The sequence below is a fragment of the Periplaneta americana genome, chromosome 10, assembly GCF_040183065.1.
Source record: "Periplaneta americana isolate PAMFEO1 chromosome 10, P.americana_PAMFEO1_priV1, whole genome shotgun sequence".
In the NCBI taxonomy this organism is placed as follows: domain Eukaryota; kingdom Metazoa; phylum Arthropoda; class Insecta; order Blattodea; family Blattidae; genus Periplaneta; species Periplaneta americana.
Window position 1 is genome coordinate 86,144,690 of NC_091126.1, and position 21,534 is coordinate 86,166,223.

Here is a 21,534-nt window from a genome sequence, read left to right on the forward strand (position 1 = left end):
TACTGTTCTCTAAATAGAAATTTAATTTAACATTAATTGGCATTCATGCACCAGTTGACTTTATCCTGACAGTTGCCAATGTCTTCATAACTGTCTTACTATCAAAATAGATAAATATAGTTCTCTATGATGTTTACAGGACACAAATTCCGTTAACACTTGTTAAAATCAGAGAGATTTCAGCATTAAAACAGTTCTATAGCTACCAAGAGGAAAAAAAAAAAAAAAAAAAAAGTCTCATTTTAGAGGCATGCCTGTAGATATAAGCACCATTATCTCTCTCCATTCTGCACAAATCTGTATACCAGATGATGTCAGTATTGGAAAGTCGTGGTTCAATCCTTCATGGATGGAATAACAGCCTCAAATTTCGACAGGGGACTTAATGCATGTAAAGTGTATTTTTTTAATAAATGAAAAAGAATAAACGCAAAATTATATGTTCAAGTCTACGATTAAACCATTTTCAACTTCCAGTAACAGATGTCAGCACAATAACTGTGGAGAATTCTGACAAAAAAGAGTGGAAACATAATACAAAATCTTGAACAGTCTTCTGTATGCATGGTTATGTGCACTTTTTACAAACATAAGTTATGTGCATGGAAAGGAACAGAAGTGTCTCTAGAATGATTCCTAAAATTTAAAAATTGATATATTTGCATTGTTTCTGAAGTAACAAAGAAAGTAAAATTGTGATAGCATAGTGATATAAATAGAAACAATTTTTTGTGAAGTTTTTCACTCTCCCGTAAAAGTGACTTCAAATCACACACCCATTTTAACAGGCACAGTAACGATATATAAGGTGCAGAAATTAGTATCATTTAATATAAAAGTTGAGAATCAATGACTTAACCTTCAATTTCTTTACATTTGAAATCAACCTGTGGTACAACAATACAGTAATAAAAGGGAAATGACAACAAAAATTGCATAGAAAATAAAATGTTCAGAAAAAATTATTTTGCACTACTCCTTTAACCATTATAAATATCATAGAATTTGTTTGACATTTTGGTAGCTGTTAAGTCATACAGGCGTGCCACTGGATTCAAGAAAGACATGCAGTTTAAAGTGCATTTATTTCTTGAAGATATAAAAAACATATATATATATATTACTTACATTATATTACTTGGTCCAGCTGTGGAACTTTTGTCTGTCACCGAGGACACTGTCGACGATGCTTGGTAAGTCCTATAAACAAAGTAAACAGATTCAAATTTTTTATAACTGAAACAGTATGTTTTCGCACAGATTTTATACAATTTGGAAATAATACGGTATTAATTATAATTGAATCTGTAATTTCGAAGAGGGCGTGAATCACAAAAAGTAAACTTTTCAGGAACAGAAAACTATTTCTAAGGTTAACTATGAAAAAATTGATATTTGTCAAAAATAATATCAATAAACAAATATTGTTGGGAATAGTTTGCATAGTGCAGTTTCAATTTTGACATCTTAGATTTGAGAAAAAAAATTATAACATTTATTGGCTCATGACCTTCCTGCAATGAATATTATTTTTTGGCAAAGAAAATATAAACACGAAAAAGAGAGAATTACATATTACTGTACATTTCAAGAATTTTTGTATACGATAATCGCTTATAACTTTGAATCTGTAATTTTCATATGAAACTATGATTATCATTGCTCAGAACTAATAAGACTGTTGAGGTTTGAAAATAGATTAAAAAGTTAAAACAAACACAATTTAGGGTGGGAATACCAGTTCTGTTTCATCATTGGTACATCCATTCACTGCAGATAATGGCACGAGTCGCTGACTCATGACTTCTTCAAGGACTGGAAATTTACAAGCTGTAAAACACTGGATACAAATTCGTGACTGAATTTCTTTTTCTGCAGAATGATAGATCTAACTTTAAACTACATGTTTCAATGAAAATATATTTTCCCACAAAAACCTGACTGATGCCTTTTCTGTAATGATCGATTCAATTAATAGCATCATTGAACTCTTTCCTTTACATGTGCATATACATACATGAGTGAATATATTACAATCAAAAATTAAAATACTTTTATATAAAATATTTTAGTCTACTAAGTAACAGTTTCCATAAAATGTGAAGAAATATAACGTAGCTTAAGTTGCAAATGCTCATAAGTAGACTTCGTGGAATTGCCACGAGAATCGCAAGGTTTACTGCGCACGCAGTATAGACTGTATGAGAAGGAGGCGTGCAAAGGATTGAGTGTGCCTCTGATGTAAACACTGAGCAGTATACTGTGGTTACAATAAAACCTGTATCCTGCATTGAAGAAATATAATGAATGATCTTTGAAGTAGGAAATGTCTAAACATGTAAATACACAATTATTTTATAGTGAGATATATTAACTCTTAAAATTTAATGTAAGATACATCATTCTTGAATATGTGTATTGCAGTGAAGAGTTACGTACATTTTGAGCGACTGCAAAGTAATCTCCTCTGATGGTCACTTAAACAGTTTTTATATTGGGAAATGTACGTTCAACATCACACGATGTAATACGTGCAGATTTGAAGAACAGAAAGTTACTACTTTTCAGTACACCAACTTCAGATGTCTTGTCATGACCTGATAGTACATCATTTATAATACGAAGGTTGTGAATAGGCAGAATTTTTAGCAATAATGTTTCTCAACTCAGATTTCACTTTTTCTGAAATTAGTGAATTGTTATTTTGGATAACGGTTTGTGATACTTTATCCACTATATTAAGGGCTTCTGAGAGTTGTAGTTTAGACGATTCTAACAGAATGATGCTTTTGGACACGATTTTAAAATTAGAATCAATGAACAGAATATCTTCCAAAAGCTGTTCAGAAGGCAATGATTTTATAGCTGCAACAGCGGAACTGTCTGTCCTATCCAATGCATCAATTACCTCCATTATTTTGCTGTAATGTTCTGCATAATAATTAACAGCATCCAACCACGTTCCCCAACGGGTCAAGACTGGCTGCTGGGGTAAGGGTATTCCAGGGGCAATTATTTGGAACAGCAACACTCTCACTGTAGTATGTTTGATTGAATTCTTGTCTACACTGAACAAATGTTAAGCTTTGACTATTCCAACCACAGTAATGCAAAAACAAGTGCTTACATAGGTATACATTAGCTGTAGCTGCTTTAATCTATTTGGACCGGTCACATCTCTTAACATGAACTGCTTATACTACGCGACCGGGCGGTCGCTCACCTCCTCTATACTACCGTACATCGGCAACCTGATTGCATGCTGTGTGTGGCAATTCAACGAAGTCTACTCACAAGCCTCAAATTTTTCGAAATTGAGTTTTTGGTACCGTTGAATTCATCTGAGCGATGCACATCTACCTCCAAAATCTCGTAAACCACATTTTAATATTAACTGCAGAAAAGTAAAAATTTCAATACCTTGCAAACCCACAATTAATGGCCATATTCCCATGTGAAATTCTGATTTCGTTGGACATGAGTATTTGCACCTTAAGTGACGATAATGTGAATATATAAAGAAAGGAAGAATTTGTTTTGCTACTCAATATAGGTAGTAAAAAAACGGAAAAAAAATTGGAACAGATATCAGATGATAAAGAGAAAGGCAGATAAGAGGGAAGATTGAGAATGCTGAAATTGCAGTGAAGGATATGCCTTTGAGTAGAAAACAATGAATGAATGTTTAAAAAAAGATGAACATGTGTAGAATACAAATTTCGAAAGGTTTCAACACTGCTATAGGGAAGATCAGGTAACTTGATACCCTAAGGGTGAAACCTAACCATTTTTCCCCCATTACTACAAATGCTAGTGGATTATGGTGATTTTCTAGTTTGAAGGTTGAATTTTCTTTTGCCAACTTCGTTTCGAATTTCGATACTGACAAATACTATAAATGGTAGTGATTTTGTAACCGGTATGTTGGCAGCTGAGGCAAATATCGACAATATTTGCCGGTACTGGAGTTCCATGAAATTAAAATTGTACTAGATTTCTCAGCCGGTTACTGGAAGATAGTGAAATTCGAACTTATTAATAATTAATTAATATTAGTATTAATATTAATACATAATAGTTATGTTATGTGTTGCGTTGTGGTTATAATTCAAGAATAGTCAGATAAGTACGAATGAATATAATATACTTGGGCGTGATAATGCACGTGGGTAATGGATAGAAATATTATTTCAAATTTTAATGAATTTCTTTCGTGTTTAGATTTTTATTACTATGTGAAAAAAATGAAATAGTATTGCAGTGACTCCTCCAAGGAAGAAAATGTGTGGCATTCAGAGTACGCTTCAGAAATCTGTAGTTCACGTGTATAATGAGTTGAAGAAAGAAGATAATTAAGAAGGAATTATGCTAACGGAGACAGCAATTTCAACCAGAATAGGACAATTATTAGGAGTAAGTATTCTTAAGCATACATTTCAAAGTGGTATTCAGTTTTAGGAGTTTGCACTAATAATTTCATGATTGTGGTCAAACAAAAGAAAATTTTTAGGTTAGGCCTAATGTTTAATCAAGTCAGTGATTTTCATATTGCCAAACTAAATACATTTAAGATACTGTAATACTGCAGTAGGTGATAGCTTAAATACATTTACAAATTAGACGAACAAGTAATCAAACAGCACGAAAGTAAATTTCCAGTTTTCTCTTTTGGTATTAAATTAACCGTTCAGATCACAATTTACATGCCACATCGGCCGAAGAAAATACAAGTCATATTGTAATTATTAACTTGATATTGCAGCAAATATTACATGAATGTTGGCCTGTTATGGTGCTTAAAAATAATTCAGTTTTATATAATAACTATATAACATACTCTATAAAGCATAGGAACGTTGACTCTGGCTGAATAATTTATTCATGACTGGTCTAAGTAATATTAAATATGGTGTTTCTTCAGAAAAGCTACCCCACCCAAAGTACTTGTTAAGATATAACACTCGAGAGGACGAGGACGCACTACTGGGAAACTAACCATTTCTCTTCGTCCTGGACCTCTCGCATGTTATATTGGTAATTAGTAACAAGTTTGAGGGAGGGACTACAACAATGCATTAGAATATACAGGTAAGTGTCAAAGGATTTTTGTGCTGAAAGTATTTGTGGCTGTGCACTAAAACCACGTGTTCATCACTATGTAAATATCACAGAAATCAATTAAACAAAATAAAATTATGCCTTCTTTGGTGTAGCTTTTCTGGAGAATTACCTAAATATTAGCCTACTTAAACCTATCGTAGACCCAACCTAACATGTTGATCATTTTCTATTCATATAGCTGTAAATGTTGGTATTATGCATGAATTTTATGATATAACAATTTTTAGAAGTATTATGTTATTGTTTGTTATTACAGCTTGGCTTAACTACAGCCACGAAAGTGATAAATTCACACAAGGGGACCCCACTCGTGACACCAGGAAAACATAGACTACGTAAACATCCAGTGACTGATGCTGATGATTTTACGAAAGATGCAATTGCGAGATTTATTTATGACAAGTTACATAAAGGTAGGGAAGTTACAGGAATTATTGTGTTGATTTATGCAATGTAATTCTGATATTAGTCATAGGCCTATGTATAAAAATATGGCATAATTTTCATTTACTGTTACAGGGGAAGTACTAACAGCAGCAAAAGTTCTGGAACATATGAATGATGATTATGAAACATATTTATTTAGAGTATCCTTATCATCGGTGAAAAAAATTTTGAAAGAGATGAAATATCTATGGAGCAAAGGGGATCCTTATACACATGTATGAGAAAGTGATGTTATTCGTTTTTAAGAGAATATATAAGAAATGTGGAGCGTGAGAACCCTAAACCCGTAGTATTCTTGGATGAGACTTGGATTTTTATGAATGGTAAATTTCAATGTATTGTGAGACATTGAGTGATTGAATTTTTTACTAACAAATAGATTAACACTTATGTGGAATATGAAATTGCAATTAATATAGGCTACTAGTAATGAATTCAGGTGGGAACAACATGTTTTGCAATTAATAGTTTCATATTATAACTAGAGGTTAGTTATAAAATTCTTGAACGGTTTTCCTGTCTTTAAAATTTTTGTGTCTCTTAGAGTGTCAATGTGAATTGCTTTTCTCTCTCTGTTTTTTTAAGTATGATCACCCACTTATTCATGAAATAAACCAGGTGAAGTTTCCAGTGACATGAATGGTGTTATTCATAGACCAACAAATGAGGGTGGAAGATTAGATGCCGGAACGAAAGGTGGATTTATACAAGGTAAGTTATATTGATTTATATTTTACATAAATTTGGCAAGAGTAATTTTTTAAATCAGGGTACAAAAATATAAAAATTGGTGACTAAATAAAAACGTGGGAAAGCCTTTCACCAAAGAGGATCTCATGTCATGTCATGTCATGTTATGTTATGTTATGTTTTATTTTCTTTATTTAAATGCTGTGAATTCATGTGACGTAATTATATGCCCAGGTATAATTTTTATTGCAGGTGCTGATTTAATTTTTTCATGCAATTGAAAGAAAAGTCAGGACTACCATAGTGCTATGAATAGCCCTGTAGTTGAGAAGTGGGTGCAAACACAGTTGTTGACCTGAGAACATTAGGGCAATGCGTTATTGTCATGGATAGTGCTGCATATCATAGCAGACTTGTGAAAAATCAGCCAACAACAAAATGGAGGAAAGAACAGCTACTGGTGATTGCAACTGAATATAATAGATTTATTGTACTAAATGATAAGAGTTGTACTAATTGATAAGAGTTGATGGTGTGAAATCACCTTTTGATATAACATTGCAATATTAATTTCCATACTTCACAGTCATTATTATTATTATTATTATTATTATTATTATTATTATTATTATTATTATCTTTACTACTACTACTACTACTACTACTACTACTTATAGATGCTACTTTTTTCTTTCAGGTGAAATTGAATCTACATAAGAATCCTAAAACAACAGAGCCTTGCCAATTACTGTTCTGAAGCGGCCTTGTCTTATGTGTTGTGTCTATATACAATTAATTCTTTCAGTTTTTTTTCCCCTTTAATGTAATGAAGTTGTTGGTTGATTGATACCAAGTGTTCAGCAGTTGATGTCATTTGTTATCTTGCACTCCAATATTTAACCAGATGATTGAAAGCTGTGTAAAGTTAAACAGTCAAGACAATGATCCATATCTTCATTGAGATTTCAGAAATGGCATGGGGAGATTCTGAAATATCAGTTCTTTGTAAATATTTGAGACAATCATGGCCTGTGATAATATGAGTACTGCCACTGTAGATTTTCATAGAAGTTCAGTTATTAAATTAGGTGTATTATTTTTACTATGTATTGTACTATATTTTTGTTTCGCTTAATTGATGAATTATATATGCTGTAAATTGAATAGTAGACTGTAGGTCTATAGCTTAACTGATGAATTGTATGTGCTGTAAATTAAATAGTAGGCTGTATACCACAAGTGATGAATTGTTTATGCTTGTAATGTGAAGTAATTTGCATGATATTTATTATCAGTTTCTGTATATTTCAACTGATTGAATTGTTTATACTTTTAAATTGAATTAACTTGCTTGCTATGTATTATATTTTATAGCTTAACTGATGAATAATTGTTTAGGTTTGTCAATTTAATAATCTGAGTGCCATGTACTTCATATTTTTAGTGGAGCCACCAATGTAGCTTAGTCGGTAGACTCGTTGGCCTGCAAATTCAGAGCTGCACTCGAGGATAGTTTGGATCCCCCATTTGGTCTGATTAGTTGGTTTCTTCTGAGGATTTTCCTCCATCGTGGAGCAGACGCCGGATGGCCTATTGCAATTTTTTCATTTGCTTTAGAATCATTCCGATTTTTGTTACCACATTGTCATGTTCTGATCTTGTTATTCTTTTAACAGTGTGGTAAGATGCAGGTATAGATAACCTTACAGTAATTTTGCTACCTTTCAGCTACCTCATTACCTCCCACTCCATAAAGTTCATGGATCCACGGAAGTACCAGTCGTCGATGTAATTCGACCATTTTGCTTAAAATATTAAAACACTGTAAAATATTGAGATTTCATGCTGTTACGTCCATTACTGCAGCAAGAACATCTGATTTTGAATCTGATAGTATGACAGCCTTCTCAGATTTATGAAGTCGATACTGGAGATTTTGTAAGCTTAAAAGTGTATCTAAATTTTCACTATCAAAATTAGTCAGTGTTTGAAGTTAGTTAGTTAGTTAGTGGCTTTTAAAAAGGGCGCGTCAGCTACTATGGCTATTTGCGCCCTTATCTAAAATCTTTCACTAAACACAAACACAATACAATAACCAGAATGTTTAAAAAGCTAAAAAGCGTTGTCACGGTTAAAATGGGGCAAACAAGTGTTTGAATATAATTCCCTGTAAAAGGGAATATACTGGTATTGTACTACAACACCACTACATCTATGGCTTGGTAAACAGGATCCATCTATAAAAAATACTGTATGTAGTCACTCACTGACCAGATCATTTATCGTTTCTAATGATTTTTAAAATGTCTGGAGAAGTATCACATTTCTTAACATCATCTGTTAAAGTTACCTTATATACTATTCATTTTGAAATAACTTGGGATTGTGTTTTATTAGTAAAGTTTCCCTTAATTGAGCAAGTTTGAGTTCTCCAAGTAGAGTCAAAAAGTCTGTTGGGATTTTGGCTCAGTTTATTAATATTTGTGGACTGTGATTTTTTGTTCTAGACAACCATATTATCTGCAAATGATGAGATTATCATAAGATCTATTTCTTTAGTTAGACCATCGACATTAATATTGGAAAATGTATTCCTGAAAACAACAATGTGGGAAGCCCAGATGAATCTGTCTCTATTTACATATTTGTGACAATGAATCAAATAATCAAGTCACTGACCCAGTGTAACACTTTATCATGGACACCCTAAGTTTGCAATTTCTTAAGTGATTTATATCTACAGAGCCATATGATCCTTGAAAATAAATTAAAATTGTTAAGTTGTTTTGTTTTCTGTTTAAAATATCTTTAATATCTTGACTAAAATTTAAAATCTGTCCATTTGTTTAATGCAATTCTCTAAAGTCAACCCAATAAAATGAAAGTTAGTTACTAGATTCCAGGAACCAATTCAATCTATGAAATCATCTCTTCCATAATTTTGGCTATCATACTAGTAAGTGGTATCTGTCGATAACTCGAAAAGATATTAGTTGAATAATTGCTTTTCAAAATTGATGTTATGATAGATTTTCTCCGGACAGATATTGTATTTTAGATGAGATTACAAGATAAAAGTAGTGAGTTTGCTTGTTTGCCAACATGTTTAAGAAAATCAGCATGTGTATTGTCTGGACTTGGAGATGTTTTGGGTCTTATGTTATTAAATTAATAGTAATATTCAGTTCTTGATTAAATATTGTTATATAAAGTAGATAGTAGATTTAATATTTCTTTCAGTTTTTCCTTAATAGTCTGACGTACACAGATAAAACTAACAACCACACCACCAACTAATCTAATAGAAATTAAAATATAATTAAATGTAGAAAAAGTAATTAAAATTATAAATACACGTAATAAACCATAACCCCCTAATTTCAACAATATACTATTTTATTCCCTTTTACAACTTGTAGATAATTATTAATTATAATTATTACTTATTAGCATAATATTTATTGAACTTATTGGCTATTTCACTTCGTTTGAAAGATGTTATTGTGTACAAAAAGCATTTTTTGATGATCGTTTCATGCTGTATGTTGTGTATAAATCTATGATTTCTGGCCATCTGTTCTGTGTAATCCATCTTTTGTATAGAATTAATAAAATACTCTTTTGGTAGTAATTATTTTATTAATTGAGTATTTAATTTTCACCAGCTCACATTTCTTGAATCATTTGCTTTTTCTTATTTAAATTTAGGACACAAGAGCCAAAAAGAGACTTCACAGTTATGTATCATACATTTTTTCAATGACAGACGTGGAGTTGCAGAAATAATAAGTGTAAGTGTAGCATTATTAAGCAATTTAGAAACAAATGAAATCTTTAAAAAGGTATCTAGAAGTGAAATTACTTATGGCTTTTAAGGACCAAAATTATTTTTGTAAGTTGATTTATTATTATTTCAGTTTTAGCCTAGTTGTATTATCCATTTCCTTACTAATTTCAAAAGATAATCAGAAGTTCATTCGAATTCCAACCAAAAGTCAATTGGTTATTAATTTATCTACCTTTAGGAAGTACAGTATATGTACGCTGGAATCTTTGAAGTGAAGTGACAATAATTTAATTGGTCTTGGAACAGATTTGATTCTTGAATATTATATACTATACTTTGTTGTATATTTACGTCTAGTAACCTATTAATGCTAATACTAATAATAATGTAAAGGAATAAAAGAATAGAACATAGCAATACATTTCTCATTATTATTGAAACTATTTAGAATAACCTTCCAACATTAAGGTAAAGTACTGTGAGTAAAGAAGTCATTCAGTACATAGGATCGTGATTTTACTACATGTGGTGATATCTGGTAACAGTTGGCAACACTGACAAGGCGGAAATATTTGCTGTTTGGGAACTGAACTTACGTGATCCTCACTATACAAGTTATATGAAAAGAAAAATACGAATTTATGTAACTTTAGTACACAATTGAAGAAAGAAATAAGTCTTGAAGTTGAAACAGCTAAAAATCGAATCGTTTTTGAAGAGCCATATTTACATATGGGTCAAAATCTTGAGGGGGTAGGAAATTTTTCAGGACTAGCTTTTTTTTTTTTTTTACTGTTCTCGAGCCGTGTGACATGATAAATTTAATACCTATATATATATCCAAATAGGTAATCAACTAATACCTAACAGAGTTTGGCTGTCTGACTGCAATATACCAGTCTAGATTCTGTTGTTGCACATACATTGCATAATTATAGCGTGTAATTCATTATTTGTTACATAGCAGCTCATGTTCTTTCAAAGCAAAATAACACCTGCTCTATGCAAACATCGGCAACTTATTGGTTAAATAAGTGAAATGAAGAGTCTGTTTGGTTAGAAAAAAGTAATTAGGCCTATTCTACATTAAAGTTACGAATTTATTTATGTTCAATATCATTCTTCTTCTATTATTGATATAGTATTCTTTACAGTAATTTCAGAATTATTCCACTGTTAATTAAATTTCTGAGCTACAAACAGTTTTCACCATTTATCATTTCATTTCACTGTTGTGATAAATATGTATTATTAATCTGGCATTTGAAGCGAACTAGTACACAAGTTACGATGCACTTAAAGATGAACAGTTGTGATTGCTAGAATATAAAAGAGTTAAATTATTAATTATTATTAAGTTGGTATGCAAAAAATATTAAATGTGACTGAATGCAGAAATCAATTGACAGTGACCATGACCACATGTGTTTCAATAAAGAAAGCCCACACAGTTTTTATGTTTATTTAGTTATGGTCAAGAATATTGTACGAAATGGAAATATAAAAATTGGAGATTTATCCTTTGAAGAGGTGGAAAAATTCAAATATCTTGGAGCAACAGTACCAAATATAAATGACACTCGGGAGGAAATTAAACGCAGAATAAATATGTGAAATGCCTGTTGTTATTCAGTTCAGAAGCTTTTGTCATCTAGTCTGCTGTCAAAAAATCTTAGTCAGAATTTATAAAACAGTTATATTACCGGTTGTTTTGTATGGTTGTGAAACTTAGACTCTCACTTTGAGAGAGGAACAGAGATTAAGGGTGTTTGAGAATAAGGTTCTTAGGAAAATATTTGGGGTTAAGAGGGATGAAGTTACAGGAGAATGGAGAAAGTTGCACAACGCAGAACTGCATGCATTGTATTCTTCACCTAACATAATTAGGAACATTAAATCCAGATGTTTGAGATGGATAGGGCATATAACACGTATGGGCGAATCCAGAAATGCATATAGAGTGTTGGTTGAGAGGTCGGAGGGAAAAAGACCTTCAGGAAGGCTGAGATGTAGATGGGAGGATAATATTAAAATGGATGTGAGGGAGGTGGGATATGATGATAGAGACTGGATTAATCTTGCATAGGATAAGGACCGATGGAGGGCTTATGTGAGGGCGGTAATGAACCTGCAGGTTCCTTAAGAGCCATTTGTAAGTAAGTATTTAGTTATGGTCAAGTGACTAAGAAATAAGTTTCACATGGCTGCAGTTTCAACAGTCGGCATCATAAAATATGAACAGGTAATTTTTCTAAATATTCATTTAATTATTCGACAAAATCTCGTGTCCAGAATTAGCTTGGTGCCTTTGTTGCCAGTTAAGAGGAATTCTACTGTATATGAAAAGCAATCTCAATTTTCTTTTCACATTTATACAACAATGTTTTCTATTTAGAATACAGCAAGATCCAAGTCTACTGCTACAATATGTCTTGCTATAAACTGTACTGTCATTAGTAGGGCCAGAAAGTTCATGCTTTAAAAACCTACTAAATATTCATGCAAGTGTCCGTTCAAGAATCTTAAAATATGCCAATAAATATGCACTATTAAATTGTATATTTTTTATATCACTGAAAAATAAGTAACGAATATTAATAATAATAATAATAATAATAATAATAATAATAACAACAAATTCTAAAAATGAAATAACATTATAGATGAAACTACATGAGATTAAACTTAAATTTATTGTTGAAAAAGGCACACTACTGAGCCATGAGAGTAGCTAGGTGTGTTGCGAAACTTTCAATACTTTTCTGGTAAAAATAATTATAATAATTTCACTCAATACCAGTTTTCAAAAACAGAAAATGATGTTTTTATTTAACAATCCAAACTATGAATTTTATGCAACATAAAATCAGCTTTAATGAGCTTAAATGCGAAAATATGGTACAATAATATAAATATCATGAAATGTTACGCATTTATAAAAAAACTTCAAAATATGCAAATATATGCAAGATAAAATTTGGTTTAATAACCTTAAATGTTTATGATTCGTGAAGATAATTAATCAGGAATTAATTATAGCCAATGGAAAAATATAATATGCAAAGGCATGAATTTCCTGGTCCTAGTCATTAGAGAACAGTCTTTTTCTATGATATCTCTGATCTGTAAATCCACCCTTATCAATTTCTCGTCGCATTTCACCCCTCCCTCCCAAGAGTCTAGAACGAATAATACATCAAATAATGGTACTTATATCATGGCCTCATTACACGAATAAAAAAATCAAAGATTTTTCAGACTGTTAAAGACAAAAGAAAGAGTTTAATACCCATTACAACTTACGTGAGATGAGAATCATATACTTATTGCATAACATGGTCTCAACATTTTTTCCAAGTTTTCCTGACTTTCATGATGCAGAACTAAATTGTGATATTCATTGTCACAGAAAATGTATATCATAAGAACATTAGGTATTAAGCTTTAAGAAGAAAAAGGTTGGATAAATAGAAGTCCTACCTTTTTGCTTGTCGAATCCAACTTCCATTTTCTGAACGAGTTTCTATCACTACCAGCTGGTTGTGGAAGAGTCCCACATCCTGTGCTGTGTTCTCTCGCTTCGTGAGCTCTTCAAATGAATTTGTATTGAATGAGCTCCATATTTTAGTTTCTTCATCATCTGGTATTCTGTAAATTTTCTTCATTACTGATTCGATAGTGCCTGAAATTTCGAACATATACTGCTCAATGTAGATGGTGATCACCTGAATAAAATATCCAATTACAATCAATTTCGTATGACTTACCTATAGTGTCACCCTTACTGAACTTCTGTGTTGTTTCACTCTCCAGGTTAAAATCCTTACAAAGTCTTAACTGTAATAAATATACCTCGACTTTGTAGTGTTTTACAAATACACCATACTCAATAACCTGAGAATATATAAAATACAGATTACATAATTATACAATATAAAAGCCATGATTAAAATATTGAAACAAAATACTGAGAAAAGCATTATACATTTGCACCAAACAAGTCAATGTTGCAAAAAGAAACAATTATTTATGTATAGCTACACAGTCTGAAACATTAATTCCTAATTTTATAGTGGTAAATAAAAACTTCATGTGTTTTTGTATTTTACAGCAATAGACTCATTGCAGGAAAAATACATAATTGGAAATTGGTGATTAAAACTTCATATCAATGCTACCTTACAACTTTTGAATGTAACAGACAAATATTTGTACACTTCTAGAAGAAAAATACTGAAGTTTATAGTTTAAAATATCTCATCAAACAGTACAGCTGTCACCTTAACTTTATAAGTGAATTTAATCTCATCATCTTGACTTATTTCAAATATATAAAGCTCAGAAAGTTTCTCTGAACGTCATCATTCTTACTACACAAATAACTAGAAGCAAATGTAACTGATAACTTCTAGAATGTGGGTCATGAAACAGAAACTAGAGCAAATAAACTGTTCTCACTCATGTGTTAGTAGGATTGTACGACAGGTGGTAGAGTGGATGATTTGCAAGTATACATAAGACTCGGCAATGCTATTTCATTTCCTTCTAATCTACATACAAATTCAGATTTTTTGTCTATGAAATGTAAACTACAGACATTTAGAAAAGTGTCACTGCAACAATGAAAGTAGCTGCTAGTCAGCTAAACACAAAGAACAGGTGACAACACTGCCTCTCTTGCGTGGGGAAAATTTTAAACTGACGCAATTCAAATCATTGGGAAATTCTAATACCACGTGACATTGTTTCTACCTTCAAACCCTAGAAAAGTGGCTTAAGAACAACATGATTAGCCTCAATAGACAAATCAATTAATTAAACATTAAATAATATACATCACTCATCAAATTCAGACAAGATGTTGAAAATGTTGACCATGAAATTTAATGACAAACTGTAATTCACAGTTATTTTAAAACACTTTTATTAAATTTTCACTTCTCACTTCATTTACATGATTTTTATGAAATTTTAAACTCGCCATTTTTTTTGTGGACTGATCTGACTGATGACTTAGCTCTGCCCCAGAAGAAATAGTGTGGTGTCAGGTCCGAGAATCATGGTGACCAGTCCTTGAGAAATTAACCTCTCTCCAAAAACTTCTTCCAATAGTTACATAAAACAATTCAATGTATGGACTGTGACATCTTGATGAAAGAACGAATTTGTAATCTTGATTTTGTTTGGCTATGCAATGAAAGGGATGAAAGTCTCTGAATAATATATTTCAGAATTTACCGAACCGTTATAAAATATTGGTCCAATAATTCGCAACTACAATATTGCAATCTATACTCCAATTTTAGAGAGATGAAGTGGCATTTCTTTAATCACATGATGATTCTCAGATGATCAAATGCATGTTTTTTTTGGGAATGTACATTTTCTCAAAGATGAAACCAAGCGTCACTTGTAAAAATTTCTGTCCAGAACTTCAGCTTCATAATGGTTAATAAACCGTTCAAATCATTCATAATAACAAACTCTCTTCTGATGGTCCGTGAGTTTCAACTCGAATATGGTGAGCACACTAAACACACATAATTTTAGTTCAGTTTTCACAGCTTTATGCACCACAATTATAGACACATTAGCTTGTTGTGTCAATTTCCTCCTTGAACCATCCTATCAGAAATATCAAACAGTTCCTCCTTTGTCAAAATCAGAGGCATGTTTCTACAGCATCTTGCGCTGCACTTGTTTTGCAAAATGTATTTACTAAATCACACACAGTGTTGTGATGAGAAAGAGTTTTTAAAAATTTCCCGAAAGTGTAACTTCACATTTCTCACATAGTTGTCACCATCTCAGAAAACCAAATGAACTGAAGGAAAACTTTTTCCTCTGTAGATATAATACTGAAAAAATTAATTAACAATACCACAACACCAAAAATTCGCTATGACTTACACTCTAAAATAGACACAGTAGTTTAAACCGGTCCACAAGCACTTACAGTTGGTAAGGATCAGGGAATGGATTTATAGGTCCATACCTATTTTGTTTGTTACATCCTAGACGTATATTAATGAGATATCTCTAGATTTCGTGTACACAGGACCCCCTATTAATCTTCTATAAGACCTAAAACTCTTAAATGAACCATAAACTTCCATAAATGCCTAAAAGCTGTGTTTGTGGCTGGAAAGCACCTTTTTAGTATTTTTCATGTATTTAAAATAAAAATATGTGTCCTAAAAATGCAAAAAGGCCAAAAAAATTACAAAAATACTTTTTAAGACGTAAAAAATTAAAAAATTACCTTACAAACACTGCCCTGGCAAGTTCGTTGCATATTGATCTGAGAAGTGGAGGAAAGAAGATTGTACCTAATTCCCTGAAACCGAAGTTCGTTTGGAAAAGTCCATCTAGCATAAATGAGGCAGTAGGTTTATCAGGTTAGGTGAGAGCTTAGAAATTAGTTTTCACTTCAATGCATCCCTGTTATGCGAAATGAAACTGACCAACCAGCAATCAGTCTCTTTCACTGGTAGAATTTGAGTCTTCAGTTCAGTAGCACTCACTGTCAGCACCAGTTATTTGCACATAAATTCCACCTAAAATGTTGTTATAAATTATTAATTTTGTTGTTAATTTTATTTAAGCTTCTAAAAGTCCTAAACTGGATTTTATGAATTCCTAAATATATCCTTTTAGCATCCAGAAATCCGTTCCCTGGTAAGGACATACACTTTGACCGCATTTATCTATTTGTCACTACAAATTTACTCACACCCTCACACTTGATCAGCTGGAGTTTTTAAAGGGAAAATCTAAAGTTAGTATGGATGGTAAACAGACATGGCTGCTCCCACACATTGTGGCAGTCCTTTCTGTTTTCCCTGCACCTTCTCGGTTTACTCTCGTGAAGTTATTTATAGCCCTTACCCTGGTTTCTTTCTCTATGTATGCTATGTATGTGCTTATATTATGCTGAATTATGTATGCAGTGATTGCTTGGCATGTTTTTTTTCTTTGGTAAGGTCTTTGCCTTGTTATATCAACTGTCATTCATTAGTGTTCAAATTGAATGCTTCGATTTCATATATCAATTATTGTCCATTACATGTTAGGATTTGTTACCCACTCTTGAGACCAGGGATTTGAATTTTCTGTTATGCTGGTCTGTACTCAGTGGCAGTCAATCACTATGGAGTCTTCATTGAGTAGAGATCAAGGGATTTACAACACAGTAGGGAGGCTTTGAGGTGTACGGATCAGAAACTTGACAAGATGACAGCAGAGCAAAGTAGATTAGAGTAGAGTAGATGGGACAAGACAGGAAAGATGATAAGTGGTTCTCCCCACTGGACTTGATTCCCGAACTTTGCTGTTTGAATTGTCTGTCGAGATTAAAAGATGCCATGCTTGTTTGGTGTAAGCCACTTCGTGCATGGCATTCATAGTGTAGAAACTAACTTTCCTTCCTTGGATTGAATCGGGTTTGATATTTTGCGTCTGTTTTCCATTTATTTGTATGGATTGTTAAGGCCATTTATCTATGCCTGCAAAGAAGGTTTTTAGTACGTTATTATGTATCTCCATTTTGCATTCTGTAGCTTTCCATGACGAACGTTTTCATATAACATTTGAGATCACGATCAATAATTTGGTTTCATATTTTACTTGTTACTTGTTTCAGACTAAGACTGTTTCGGTCTATCTAGGACTGTCTCAGACTGATTCCTGATTCTCGCAAGTTTCTTGAGCCATTCAGAAATCCACCTACCAGAGAGACCAAGAACTGGCCATCAAAAGAAAAAAAAATGTATGGCAGGTTCTGCAGAAATATTTTCAAATGAAACCTTACCATCTACAGTTGTTTCAAGATCTGAGTAACACTGACTTTGGCCTGCAAGTGTTGATCTTGGGCTAATGGACTAGGATGGTTTCTCTGAAAAGTTGGTCTTTAGTGAAGAAGCACACTCCACATGTAAGGAAAAGTGAATAAACATAACGTGAGGATTTGGGGACTGATAATCACCAGCATTCTTGAAACACGAATGCTGATTCCCTAAAACTCGAATGTCTTCTACACTATTTCTCATCAAAAGTTTTATGGGCCCTTCTTCCTCAATGAAACCAGTGTGACAGGAGCTACAAATCTTCATATGCTGCAAAAATGGCTCCTCCCCCAGCTGGAGGAAGATAGTGTCTGTCAACTTCATCTTTCAACAGGATTGTGCACCAACCCACATTACCAGAACAATGTTCAGGGCTACCTCAATGATCAATTGCCACAATAATGGTTCAGTCATGCAAGTGCAGAAAATCAAGAACTTATGTGTTGGCCACCACACACCCCAGATCTTACCCAGTGTGATATCTTCCTGTGGGGTTTCATCAAGCGTCGTGTTTTTATGACACCACTTGCAGCAATGCTGGTTGACCTGCGTGCGCATCACAACAGCCATCTAAGAGATTAAACGCAACATGCCACACAGTTTGGCAGAAACTTGATTAGAGACTTGCTAAACGTGGAGAGCATATTAAACATTCATAATGTCTCTGAAACTAACCTGATGAGTTTTCTTTCCACCAATACTAATTAATTGTGTTGACCTGCATTATAACAATCTTGAGTATTAAGTTTAATAATAGAGAGCTAATAAATCTAAAGCAACTCTCACAAAACAAATTACCTGTCTGGATATTGCTGTTCTTGAATTTACTGTTCCATACCAATCTACTAGAAGATTCCAAGATTCAGTGGGAACGAGTACATAGTCAAGTTCATCTATGAGGCTTTCTCTAATTATTCCGTGTTCTTCATCTGAAATCATTAATACCATTTGTGAAAATAATTCTTGGTATTTAATGTCAAAGTGGACATACACATAGATTTCAATCTGTAACACATGATATAATCCAATTTTATTCACACAAAATTCTCAAACCTGAACAAACCACTCGTGAAAATATACTGACATAGATTCTTGCTGAATGAAACTTAACAAGTTTCACCACATATGAATTGTTTGCTTGGAATGGTCTTGGTTTTTTTGGCTCCCTTTCATTATAAGGTTAGTTTTAGTTTGTTTAGGTTACTTTTGGTTTGGCTAGTTTAGATTTAGTAAAGTTAGTCCGTTTTAGTTTATTTGCATGACTTTTTTGTTTTGGTTAGATTTGGTTCTATCAGGCTAGTTTTAGTTTCTTAATTTAGTTTTTGTGCCCTTACTTCAGTTTCAGTTTTTTAGTTTAGGTTTAGTTTGTTAAGGTTACATTTGGTTTAGTTTGTTAAGGTTACTTTTAGTTGTATTCTACAGCTCTACTCACTCCAGGTAAATTGCAACTTTGCTCTGCAACTCTATCAACTTCCTGCTTCATTTGTCCTCCCCTAGATATCTCTTAATACACTAGACTCTCGCTAATCTGGCCCTCAGTAATCCAGCCTCTCAATTATTCGGGGTCGTCCTAGTGTACTTCCTATCACTTCTACTGTAATAGTTTCCTGGAAAATTTGTACCAGTGCCATGTGTTATGCTGTATTACTTATACACGTACTCGTATATACCTGTATGTATACACGCACCAGCCACTTGTGAAACATAGTTTCGATTTAGAAATGCAAGCTGAGTGACTGGCGCAGCTTATAAAATTAAATTTAATTACCTTTTAAGCATTCTCAGTAATCTAGTACTCTCGCTAATCTGGCACCCCTCTGTGCAAGGAATGGCCAGATTATCAAGAGTCTACTGTATTAAGCAATCACAACTTCGTATTATTCAGATCTCTCTTTCCTATGTAATGGCTTCATTGAGCACACTCTTCAAAGGCTACATTAAATTCGTATTCCTTCAATTGGCTTCACAGCTTTGTGATTTAAATGCAAAACTACTGATTCACATTCATCTCCAATTGTAAGTAAATTAGAACTTCTAAATATGTGTTATTAATCTGTAATCCAATGGTTGATACAATTGCAGACAAAAAAGACCGAGACAGAAAAAATGGAGATTATTCACATGAAGTGCTGTCTGTTAAGTGACATTTTCATTACTTCTGGATTACCCATAACAACTCTATTTATGCTACCCATTCAAAGCAATAGTTCAAGACCTTATCTGGATTTAAAACTTTAAACAAATGCCAGGGTGTTACAACATTCGCAAACACCAAGAATCATCTGAACACAAAAATCACACCATGACAAAATCGCTATTATCAATCACAGAGATTTTTCCAGAGTTGTCACAGTTCAAAGCTGTGACGGCAAAATGTTGGTCACCCCCACCTCTAATTTCAAATGACCATTGTATATCACTGTGGTAAAGAGCAAGACGGTTGAAAGATTTTGGAGTTTTATTTCACCACAGCACCATGAAACCCAAACATTGGCCTATTGTCTTCATGCAGAATTGAAAAAAAAAAAAATAGACACACAAGAAAATGCTTGGAAGTTAATTGCACAAACCTGATGGAGCTTCTGTTATGTCTGGATCTTCTGGAGGTGTGCAAGGAACAATAAAAAGATAATTTCCTAATGCTGAATATGTGTATTAAGTTAAGTAGGTGAGATGGTGCTGCACTTCGCCAAACTACACAGACTTTCAGCCTAATTTTCTAATTAAACCTGCACTTAATTACAAAACGCACAATAGGCTTTTTATTTACTTTAATGTATTCTCTTGCTTCCCTTCAATCTGCACAGTTATATTACTTCCATCCTGTGCAAGAAAGCCCACACAGTTCAATTACACGAGTTGTGAAAGTATTTGTTAACAAAATCAGTCTCGGTCTTTATTAATCAGTCTATAGCATGAAAAAACACAACACTACAACAAAATTAGAAAGCTAGTGCCTCATTCCACAGTACTGTCATAAGAGCTAACAGAAAAAACGTAATTTCCTTACTGAAGTAATAAGATAGAAATAGTGTACCTCTCTTTAAAAATAACATCACAATATAAAATGCGTACCACTAAACAGTGAACTGTTGTCAATTGGACCAGGATGGTCATCAGGAACTCCAAAGGTGTCCCATGCTTCATCTAGTCCAACGAATCGCTTAAAATTCTTAAACCATTTACAGTCAATAAGGAACCTGAAACAAGAGCAACAAAAAAAATCAGTAAAATACATTCTCAATAAAATTTTATACATGTCGTAGTATCTCTCTAAAACATTCAACACTATGTTAACATTGGACCAGCAGTAAAGTAGAATGTATGTTATGCAATAATAATTAATTTTTATTTTACTCCTTTAATTACAATGATGAAAGTGGATTCCTGAGTATCACAGTGAGCTTGTCAGAAAAGACGACCTGCCATGCATCAGGATGAACAGCGATCCTTTCCCAAATCTGATTGAAAAGTAGCCTATTAGGTACACAAGACCCTGCTGCCTCAAAATTGCTAGCACGTAGTTTACAACACTCAAAACCTCTCTGCTGTGATATTATTGGTTTCCTCAATGGCTCCACCCCATCTAAACAATGTGGTCACTAACATCAAACTTCTAAGTAATCCATTAATTTTCATAAATTG

General features: G+C 32.9%; 1 protein-coding gene and 1 long non-coding RNA gene across 3 annotated transcripts in view; one reads left to right on the top strand and one right to left on the bottom strand.

Annotated features, from left to right (window-relative positions):
- Window positions 1-21,534, bottom strand: part of LOC138707856 (ubiquitin carboxyl-terminal hydrolase 15-like) — a 136,535-nt gene that overhangs the window by 96,487 nt on the left and 18,514 nt on the right. For both annotated transcript variants that reach the window (XM_069837842.1, XM_069837841.1), the window contains exons 2-6: window positions 20,965-21,089; window positions 18,688-18,818; window positions 13,813-13,939; window positions 13,526-13,727; window positions 1,129-1,200 (exon numbers count right to left, since the gene is read on the bottom strand). In XM_069837842.1, coding sequence (XP_069693943.1) covers window positions 1,129-1,200; window positions 13,526-13,727; window positions 13,813-13,939; window positions 18,688-18,818; window positions 20,965-21,089 — 657 coding nt within the window. The remainder of the gene's footprint in view (window positions 1-1,128; window positions 1,201-13,525; window positions 13,728-13,812; window positions 13,940-18,687; window positions 18,819-20,964; window positions 21,090-21,534) is intronic.
- LOC138707857 (uncharacterized) lies at window positions 3,942-9,919 on the top strand. Its single transcript, XR_011334396.1, has 6 exons — window positions 3,942-4,413; window positions 5,378-5,534; window positions 5,641-5,891; window positions 6,154-6,279; window positions 6,511-6,718; window positions 6,956-9,919. It is a non-coding gene; the product is annotated as an uncharacterized lncRNA (long non-coding RNA).